Genomic DNA, 11,016 nt, shown 5'->3' on the forward strand with positions numbered 1-11,016 from the left:
TGGATTAAAAGTTCTTGGTTTCCATGTTGGTGTGATGAACTGTGAAGGCGTGGTCAATATGACCGATGACTGCCTGATTGCACTTTTTAAAACCATTACTCTGTATCTTGTATACAAAAAGAAGCGATCCATAGCAAAGAAATGTACAGTTTTATAATGTTTTACATTTTGGCTACAACAATGTATGTAAAAGTAAAGAGCTTTGAAAGAAAATATATAACTTTGCTTTTTTTTCTCCTCAGTCATACATTTGCAGTGTTTCTTGGAATTTTTTTTTTTTTTGTCTTCATGCAATTCATGCTATGGAAAAAAAATAGATTTAAAAAAAAAAAAAAGGATCTTCTACAGTTTTGTTACATTTTGGCCGTAGAAAAAGCCTGCATCTCTAGTACAACTCCGAAACCATGAAGAATCATCCAGAAAACCTGCATGGAGCGAGTTAACTTTGTCCAAATGAGAAGGTCTTCTATGCCTGCACAGTTCCACACAGATGTTTATTAGCCATCAATGTTCATCTCCATCTTGCCTTGTCAGGTCACTCTGACTGCCTCTGTTGGCATATATTTAGCAATGACTGGACTTTCTTTGCAAAGATCTGCATGTAAAGAATACAATCAGTACTTGAGCTTCTTCCCTGCGCTTTTCACATCAAGCTCGGCATCTTAGTTTTAAAGGAAGGAGGAAAAGGTGAAATAGCTACATGCAGAGGCAGCCATAATCTTCTTCAACAGGATTTTTTTTTTCCATGCAGTCAGCCAGACTGAGACCTCTCTATAGTGTGTCTGAGTATTGCTTTCAGCTTAAAATAGGCGCCCATGCAAAGTTTCATCCTACTGTGCTTGTTTGCTCAAACTCCTGCAGGGTTCCTATGGCTCAAAAATATCCTGAGAAAAGCAAAATCTTCCATCGTTGGCATGTTTCAGCATCGACTAAATGCCTAACCCGTTCCATACAGAGCCAGTAGATCCACCATTAGCCAAAATAAGCATATTCTAACATGATGCACCAGGAAGGAAACTATCTGGTGCATCTACCCTTCATCCTAAGTACTGATACCATGCAGCGCATATGGCCCAGCAGTACTGCGTAAATGCCTGCCTATTGTCATCTGAGTGCTATTTAGGAGTGTTGTCACCTAGCATCAGTAGTAACACCGTTCCCAGCAGGTGCTACTGCGAGACATTGCATCTTCAGACTTAGTCACCTGGATTTTATGCAACATAGCATAGGCTAATTTGAAAATAAAGCTTTTTAGACCATTCTCTGCTACTGATCCATGCTACAAAATTGATGGGATGGGAGACCAAGAACGTCTCACTGGACTAGGAGAGCTGTAGGGCGCAGACACTGAGGATAATCCTATCGCTTTTCCACTTATGCCAGCTATGCTGTTAAGGCTCCGTGACATTTCGTAACCTTCATTTAAAAGAAAAATGCAAAGTACAGCATTGGATCAATGACAGAATGGACTAAGAATGAGGTCAACATTGTAGCCAGTTCAATAGCATCTGCATGCACGGACATGCTGAGAGTAGTATCGCTTGCAACGTGACTCAAGAAGGCCATTGAAGTACAGAAAAAGTTTAAAAAATATATATCTATTTACAAAAAAAAAAAAAAATTCATCATTTCTCAAGGATGGTCAGGCTATGTAATTGATCCTACAGGCAGCGACATGGTTGTACCCTAAAAAAGAAAAGAGTCAGTGGGAGGGATTTTCTGTGTCTCAGTCATACAGTCACGCATACCTCTCCCTTCCACTTCATGCATTTTGACCTCAGGCAAAATTAAGGTTTCTAGTATCTTTGGCGGGGGGGGGGGAAAGGCAGCAAAATCCTTAGAATTTATTGGGTTGCTATAGAGATACTACTCCTTTGTTCTCAGCATTTAAAAAAGAAAGAAAGAAAACAAAATTGCATGCATTTGCATTTTGTTTCCCACCCCCCTCCCTCCCTCCCCCCGTTCTTTTTCAGACATGCACATAAACAGCTCAGCAAGTGTACAGAGAGTTGCACAAACTATGGATGAAATTCTGTTGGAACAACAATTAAGATGCTCTCAACGTGTTTCAAACAGGCCAACAATATGCTGACGTATATTACTCTTTAGCCAACCAGCCTCTGTTTCATTCAGTAACGAGAGGCGGTTGCAGTGCATCGTGAAAACCATACATTCCTCATCCCAAAGGATGTGCCATTTGGAGTGTTCCCCTGATCCACTGGAACCACCCAAACTCGCCCAGGCTGAATGAACACGGCCAATGCTTATCCAATACAGAATCAAATAAAACACTTTGCTACAAAGGTAAATTTTAGAGGATATACTTTCATATGAAAGTCTTGTGGTCCAAGTCTATCTTTGTTGATGATAAGCTTTAAACTTATAAATACATACACTATCTATAACTGGCATTTACTATAACTATTGCCCATCATACAATGGCACATGGGAATTCTATACTCCATACTCAGTGTATGGTTACGTCATACAATCTTTGCAGTTTTAAAATATTCACTATATTATATACTATATACAGTACACCAGTGCTAAACACTGATTTGAAGAGAGAGAATTCCAATTTTCCTGTTCTGTATCAACTTGGATGCATATATGTGTAACTCTAATTTTGGTTTGTATGGTTTCCTCATGTTAAATTATTTAAACAAACCAGCCTATTTTAAGAAGGGGATATTTTTTTTTCATTTCATTTGACTTCTGTTGCTAAACAGATAATTCTGACCATTAGAGAACTAAAATGCAGTTACTTCTGAGAGCTATCAGAAGTCTGAGAAACTAACTAGGAATGATTTATTTATGAAAGGCAAATGATTTTAGATGGATTATTTCCCAAATGTAAGACACCTGTGCTAACAGATGTTCTTGTATGCTTCTCTTTCTCTGTTGAACTTAACAGCTATGAATATCCAAATAATTTGTTTTAGTGCTCTGCTAAGGGAACCAAATAATCATTCTGTTACTTCTTGAGGATGTTTTGCTTTTGTGTTTTATCTTTTCTGTCTGCCACCTCCAAGTCTTAGCTCCTCCGAGTCTGGTAAGATCTGCAAGCTTTCCAAGTGGCAAACCTTCATTTCTATGAAATGTTGGCCTCTACATGGAGGATGGGCTAACATAAGGACGTTGTAGAGCATCCTCCACTAAAGCTTACTGCACCAGCTGAGGTGGAAGACCCGACTGCCTAGCATGACTGCATGGGGTAGTTACAGCTCCTCAGGCTTTTCTTTCTGAAAGAAATAGGTTAGAAACTCCAAATGCAGACAACAGGTGGTGGTTTCCAGCCCAAACGTGCATCTCTACAGCAAGCGCACTATTGCGTGCTAGAGCTACAGCTGACTTTCTCTTATTTATTTAAAACAGTTGCTAACTACATGGTTACAGGACCCCAGCTACATACCCTTTCTTATTCCTCCATCAGGCGGGCAGGGATATTCCCCGGTTGATAAGAGGAAGCAGGGTCCATATCTCTCCCGAGTGCCAGAGCGGGTAAAGGGCAGGCCCTCATCAGGCGTAATAGCCTGGTCTATGTGGGGACAGTCTTCGTTTGCCAGCGCCGCCTTGGCCACCTCACCATTCAGTTTCGAATCTTCAAACATATAAGCAGAAGACTATTGAAACACTATGCACTGTTTATTAGAGTTCCAGCTGCAAATTAAGGGTTCACAGCTAAAGACTTCTATAGCGACACTCTAAAAGGTAGCACATCTGTCCTAGACACTGCGTTCGTGTGCACTGCACCAAAATGAAATAAAGTCTGTTAAGTGGGAGGAGAAACAAAGCGTGATCGCATTAGGTGTAACAGCAGCCACCTGTACTTCCGCATAGAGGGGCGGTTTCAGAAACGGGCGTGCATTGGGTCCTAGTCCTGCGAGCAGAAGACTGCGGTTAGAAATCGGATTATGTTTGGCATGACATCGGATGGTGCGTGAATGACCTGGTTTTTCATGCAGCCTACTGTCGCTCAGAGCTTTGGAGAGGCAGTGGGCTGTGAGTTGGGTTTTAGTATTTGAGTATATTCTGTTTGCGTTGATTTACGCCTGTGTGCGATATTACTGAGAGGAAAATTCCTGTTCTTCCCCTCCCCAAAATTTACCCAGATTGCTTCATAGCGTTTCTGGTATTAGTCGTGCAGAATGGCTGTAGGCATTTTAGACACACAGAGTACATTATGTATGGAAATACGACAGCAGAATGTGGATTTAAAAAAAAAGAAATCCATTTTCTGATGTTCTGCTCTGAAACACATACAGAATTTGCAATGCCAGCACAGGACACTACATACAGAAAACAGTACAGCAGGCCATGAATTTGGAAAATAGAGTAAAATTTACTCTCAGCTGTAAATAATATAAATAAGATTGTCAGATTTGCCCATTTTGCTCCACACGTTCCCATGAGGATAGACTGAGGAAGTATGTTTTCTCTGTGTGACTTGTTTGACATTTATAAAACAATGTAAAGTGCTATTTAGTGTAGGATTTATTTTAGGGTTTTAAAGTGAAAAATAGTAAGTTGAGAATATACTCGAAACATGGCACAGCTGGATATGAGTATTTTGGTTGAAGGGACGAAAAACCAGTCAAAATGTGCTTTCTGAAGTCTCACAAGTGCTGAGATATGTTAACGGAGTAGTATTGGCAGCATCTTACACCTCGGTTGCACAATGCTTATTACCTAGACACTGTAAGGCAATGGGTGATCCTGCAAGTCTTTAAGAAAAGACAAACTCAGTGGATAGACTTAATTTCAATGCCTCTTCCTGATTTGCATACTAGCTTGTTCTGAACACTACATGATAGTAATTTATTTTTCAATGGTTTTGAAGCCAAATAGTAAAACCAGCCCAAAATAAAAACAAATACTATAGGTAGGGATTGGAGATACGATTCTGATCCTCTGCTTTCAGGTGAATAACATAGATGAGTAGTAAGTAAAAGCCTTTTCAAGCTGTATTTGTTTCTTTGCAAACACAAACACCCCCCTATGTATATGACACGTACTGTGTATCTATCCATGCACCAGTAATTGCATTCTATGACTTTTATTTAGATGTCACTGGTTTCTCACAATATCAACAGTCTTTTCTGCAGATCTCACCTCTGTCTCCTTTCTTCTCCATGCAGAATTAGCCAATTATTTACCCAAAGAGGGAGGTAGTAATGTTTTATTTTGTAAGCAATGAAATAATTAGGTCTTTCAATAAGTTTAAAAACCTGGCAAAAGCTATAGGTGCATTTTAATACTTGTAGACATTAATTTCAATAGGATTTTAAAGTTTTAAGGTTGCACTGAGTTGCAATTCCTTTCTGTTCATAATGCTCACTGCTATTCAATACCCCTCTTTGCACACAAGCTGGCACAGCTGCCATAGTAACCGTGACATTGCAGGTACTGAGCTGTTGATTTAAAAATGACTTAACTCTGTTTGGGGAGAGCTGCTGTCCTCACGGGGATGAGCAAAGAATTGAGCTTCTTCATAAGCCTGTACTGCTACAAGCTGATGGCTCTAGTCCTGAAATGAGGGAGGCAGCTGTGTCACCAGAGCTCTGCGCTGAAGTCTCTGAGACTCCCACTGCTTCACCTCAGCCTGGGTTTGCAAACTAAACTGTGATGGAGCGGGCACTGGTCCATTTCTGGACCTCAAAACACCTCTGAGCAGAGTGGTTGTGGGTCAGGCTGCTCACTGGTAACAGTCATTGGCCCTTTTCAAGGGAGCGTGTGGGCTCTGTTGTGCTTGAATGACAAGAAATTTGACCTTCTTGGAATTAATTTCTTGAATTGCATTATACATCCCTGGCAACTTAAGCAGGAAATTGCTCTTGCAGCCTGCTCAGGGTCCTTTAGCCGTGATGAATTTTTCTTTATACTTGTTGAAAGTCCACAACCTTGCTATTTTGTTTCTATTCAATAGGAAGAGAGCAGAGTAGTTGGAGACATGGACAAAGCACTGAACTGTCATGCTAACATCCCTTGAACGTTCCACACATGAGCCATTCTGGATAGCAATGCTAATCCACAATAACAATTTTGCTGAATATTTAGGAAGCAGAGAAATTACCAGCACAGAAGACTGCATCTATTCCTGGTGTGTGTAAGTAAGTGTTAAGCAGAGTAGTTGTGTTCCAAACCACTATCTGCAGCACCTAATTCTCTGAAGGTAGGACTTGGTAATCACATGGTATTTACTATGTGATTAGTCTGTTACGGGAATGAAGAAAACATCACTGATCTACAGACTGAAAAATTTCAGGGATGAGGTCTAAAGATGGAGTGAAATGATGTTATTTTGTGTTGATTTCTTAAGTTTCAATTTGCATGTTTGCTTTTTCCAAGATTGACTATGGGTTTGAGAGAACTCCAGATAGGACAAAACTACTGAAACCATGACTGTCTGGTGACTACCAGTCTAGTTCTACCAATGATGACTACTTCTAGGTGCTTAAAACTTCTAAGGCTTGAGTATGGCTCACCAAATTCACGTGAGGCTTTCCATCCCTGCTAGTGGAATCTGAACTGGGTTTGTACAGCATTTTTTGTTCTTTAGGTTCCGTTTCATGAAGAAAAGTCAAAGTTATCATCTGTTCTACAGATGGATAAAACTACCATGCAGTGAAGTGACTTGCCCACTGTTATGTAAGATGTTATTTACAATGAAATTTTCTGACTCTCAGCTTGGCACTGTATCTCCATAACTGTCCTACCTGTGAATACCCAGTTAACTGCTCCAGCTTTAAACATTCTCCTGCAGAGATCTGGCTGAGAAGCTAACGCATTCAGCAGATCTCCCAGGGGAGTAGCTTGTTTCAGAACTACCTCATTTGTGTTGTTTCCACTTTCTTTTTTTCCTGTCTCATCTATCTCCATCTGCAGAAAAGTACTATTAAAGTGCCTTGGGTGTTTCCAACCAAACACTGAACTTCAGAAGGGGCACAGGGGAGGATTCTGAAAAAGAAATCTTTAGAACTACTAGATTTTGCATTGGTATACACTGCTTACTGTGGAGAAGCACAGTAGAGACTGCCCATGTACTTACTGCATGGCTCACCTCTTTTGTCATAGTAAGTGGTTGGACACTGTCATGGTAATTTTACCAATGTTACTGGTTTTGATTATAAGCTACAGTTTGGCACTGAACCTCCACCTATTTGAACTGCCTTTTACGTTCAGAGTATTGGTGGACATAATTCTATGATATATTTATTGACCTCAGTCTGTGCTTGGAAATTTGGCACTTGTACAGGCGTAGTTCCTGCACTGGGAAAGTTACCCCACTTGTCTTCCCTTAAGCAAACTGCCATTCTCCAACAGCTGCCAAGCAACAAGTTCCTGGTCTACCAGGAACTCTTACCTTAAATGTCTTCTGAAATTGTGTGTGGGCCAGGGATAGTATCAACTCACACTGTTTCCTCTTGGGGTTGTAGCTGCCTCCAACCTTTGTCTCCCATGAGTCTACAGAGCTGTCAAGTGGTCACTTACCACAAAGACTAGATGAGCTGAAAGGCACTCTCAGCAGGGACCATTTTCTGTCCTTGCTGTATTGGAAATCCAGTGCCTTTTCCAGTCCTTGTTGGAACTTTAGTGGGCTGTAACCACTTTGAAACAGGGCTGAGACACAATTCATAGCATGGTGTCCATGCATATTTACCCATGAGTCACTAACTGGCCATGCAAACCCTGCCAGATTCTTTGACATTGTGCTAAAGATGATGGGTTCTTCTTAGCCCTAGATCAGAAACACAGCAATTAAGAGACATCAGGCTGTTTCCTTTCATCACGTTAGGTCACTGACAATGTCTGAGAAGAACACAGACTGTCTTCTTCCCAGCTGCCCTTGTTTAAGGATTAAAAGAGACAAGGTTCCAGCTTGAGCACCTACAACTTCTCTGAGTAGACATTTGCCATTCCACAAAGTTTCAGGGAGACTTCGAGGTTCTGCAGCCCTGCTACAAGGGAAGGGGTTTACAAGCAGGAAGGAGGTAGGAGCAGTAGAGTGCAGAACAGGGCCAGAAGTGAGGAAGGAAGTTGCTTGAAAGATGAAGATCTTTCTGTGGGGGAGACCTTGTCTGACTAAAGTTACATTCCACACCACAAACCCCCCATGTACAGCTAAAAATGTATCTAGAGCCTGTCTAGATGTCAGCTGTTTTCTTAAAGCCCTGATCCTAAACCTAGGATTGCTGTTACTACAGTCTGTGGATAGTCCCACTCCTGACCAGTTGAGCATGTCCTTCAGTTTTCATGCAGAGCTTGAGGGTCATTTTAAACCCCTGTCTCTTGAAGAGGGTTCTCCAAGAGGTCCCTCACAGCAGAGACCTTTAATCCACTGAACTCCTGAAGAAAGTAATGGTATGGTGTCCATTGGGTGAGTTAACTACTCTTCTGCTTTTCAGTCCTCTCACACTTTTCTGGTGATATAAAAGGGTTGTTAAGGTACATAGTAGCTGGCAACGGGAAACTTCCTCTTGATATGATGGTTTTCCCTGGCTCTTGGGGTAGTGACAGAATGGTACAGGAACAGAGGTGGCAAGGTGAGGGTGGAGAAATGCTGTGCTCTAGCTTTTCTTAGCTACAGGCTCGTTAGCTGGAAGTGGGGAGCAGAGCAGCTGTGAGGCTGCTGTAGTTGCTGGTGGAGGACAGAATTTCCCAGCTGTCTTTATTCTAGAGAAAGTGCAAAGATTTTATGTTCCTTTTTGCATCTTGTTTTTGCAGCATCGCTTTTACCTGATACTTCTTGTGTGAAGCAAATGATTATGATGAAATTAAGAGTATGAATACAAGTATCCAAAGACATTACTCTGGTTTGTGGAGCGGTTAAAAGCTGCTCAGCATGTGAAAATACTTACTGACGTTGTATGCCTAAATTTCTCTCTGAGATGTTGCATGGAAGGGAAATATTTACAGTTCAATTCCTTACTCTCTTGAGTCTCTTAATTCAAATTTCACTCCTGTTAGGAAGTTGTTTCTGTTTTAGTTGCCTGGATAGTCTTCACTGTCCATTAATCTTCATTGGCCACTCACCAATTGCATCAGTATAAATAATTTTATTTTTTTTATACTAGACACCATCTAAACCTCTACTGTGCTTCTTCACTGGTTAAGGGGAGGGTCAGAGCATAGTAGTGAATCAGGAAATAAAGGAACTGCACACAGAAAAATACATGTTTCTTGAGTTAGTGCATGGCTTTAGTGATTTGTGAGTTAACATAGAATTTTCTGACCATTAAGATTAGTAGCAATAAACTTCATGCTGTCCCTCTAGAAAATTATCAGAAATGTCTATCAGCTATTTTTTATTATTCTCTCAAACTGGTGTTTGGGGGGTAATTCAGGGAGATTGTAACAAAATACTTTGCTCAGGACCTGATTCAGCAAAGTAACAATTATGCTTCTGTGCCAGACCATCTTCAGCTTCAGAAATCAATTTTTATGGGCTCCAGAGCCTCATGCAGGATTAGGAAACGTGGATCCCATGGGTAGGGGCTCATTTTTGTTGTTGTTAAATCAGGTCCTTAGAGTGAAAGGGATATAGCTATAATAAATTAGAAAAAGAATTATGGAGAAGATATATTAAACCACAGACAAAGGTAGATGAAATGATGAAAGTACAGCTTGGAGACTATGGAAGGAGGTATAGCATAGAGAAGAACAGTATAGAAAATATGGGTTTAAACCTTGGAAAATGGGTAATGATGAGTCAGCATGGGCATCACTGGTTTTCAAAATGAAAGTAAAAAAAATCCTAAATTGGTAGGTTTGGGAATTTGTTCTGCTGGAGAGTGATGAAAATTAATGTTTCCCATGCAGACTATCTGAAAAAAAAGAAGGTAATTTAACTAAGTCGTTCTATTGTCATACCAAGTACTTACTCTTTGCATTAATACCTCGCATCAGGTTTTGTGTCACAACCTCAGTGAAGTTACCTATAGTCTGTGACATTCCTTGTTCTTTTGCATTAAAGAACTGTATTGTAATCTCCTCGGCTGCCCAACATGGAGCTCAGGTGGATGGGAATTGGAGAAAAACTTCACAGAATAAAATGTGACAGTCTGTAACATACACAAGTCGCAAGCAACGTACAGTAACAACAAGTAAATGTTAACAAACAGAGCGAAAGAGAGAAAGAGAAAAAGAGAGAAAATGTGAAGAACATGTAAAAGAATTAAGATTCCTATATAACAACTCAGTTTTAGTTACCCCAATATTCTAAGGCCATTAAAATAAAAATTGTTGTTAATTCTAGGTATCTTTATTAAAGTTTCCTGATTTTTATATTACTGCATATTTTGAACGTTGCTATGAAGCTCTTCTGAGTAGATATCACACTGATGGACTTTACACTGGCACGAGAGCAGAATTTAGTATGCTACATGAATACGCAGAATCCTTCCGACCCAACCTACCTCTTCAACATTTACTCACCACCGTGTTGACCTGGGTCCCTCCAGGAAGCCGTGTCTCCCAGTAAAGGCACTCCAGTGACGGTGGTGACTGCCTCTCCCAGTACTAACTGGCCAACATAGTAACGTCACTCCCAGAGAATATCACCTTTGAGAGGTACTACTTCTTGAAGTGAGGTGACAGTATGTTGGCTGCCTACCTATTGGTACCGCTAGAGGAAATACAGGAGCTCTAGTTAAGTAGATCCAGTGCATCTTGCTATTACAGGTATTATTGGATACGTGCTTAATGCAGTGCTGAGGACTGTTGCTCCTGGAAGTGCTGCATTGCAAAAAGCTCTGGAGATCCTTCCTAGTTTTATCCTGACACTTTTGGGGTTTCACTTATACCCGATTTCTGAGTCTCACTAATACTGTATTCTGTAGAGCACAGCGGGTCGTTGGCAGGTCAGGTAGAGGTTGCAGGAAAATGCAGTCAGGTGAGTCGTGCTACAATCTCATATTACCGCTCTGACTGAGGAATACAGTATGATGATCTGTACAGTATGGAAGGTGTCTGAGACATGGAGCATGGATGAATACAATGAACAATGACAGCAGGAAT

At 40.8% G+C, this 11,016-nt stretch overlaps 1 protein-coding gene across 4 annotated transcripts in view; it reads right to left on the bottom strand.

Moving 5' to 3' along the window:
• Nucleotides 1-287: 287 nt before the first annotated feature.
• KCNC1 (potassium voltage-gated channel, Shaw-related subfamily, member 1) overlaps nt 288-11,016 on the bottom strand; it is a 107,474-nt gene continuing 96,745 nt past the window's right edge. The window contains exons 3-4 of one of the 4 annotated variants that reach the window (XM_010147544.1): nt 3,413-3,601; nt 288-595 (exon numbers count right to left, since the gene is read on the bottom strand). In XM_010147544.1, coding sequence (XP_010145846.1) covers nt 531-595; nt 3,413-3,601 — 254 coding nt within the window. In that variant the 3' untranslated portion in view covers nt 288-530. Of the gene's footprint in view, nt 596-1,279; nt 1,417-3,412; nt 3,602-11,016 lie in introns of those variants that run through there. The other 3 variants (XM_010147546.1, XM_010147543.1, XM_010147545.1) reach the window with 3 other exon arrangements.

The sequence above is a fragment of the Eurypyga helias genome, unplaced genomic scaffold (genome assembly GCF_000690775.1).
Source record: "Eurypyga helias isolate BGI_N326 unplaced genomic scaffold, ASM69077v1 scaffold382, whole genome shotgun sequence".
NCBI lineage: Eukaryota > Metazoa > Chordata > Aves > Eurypygiformes > Eurypygidae > Eurypyga > Eurypyga helias.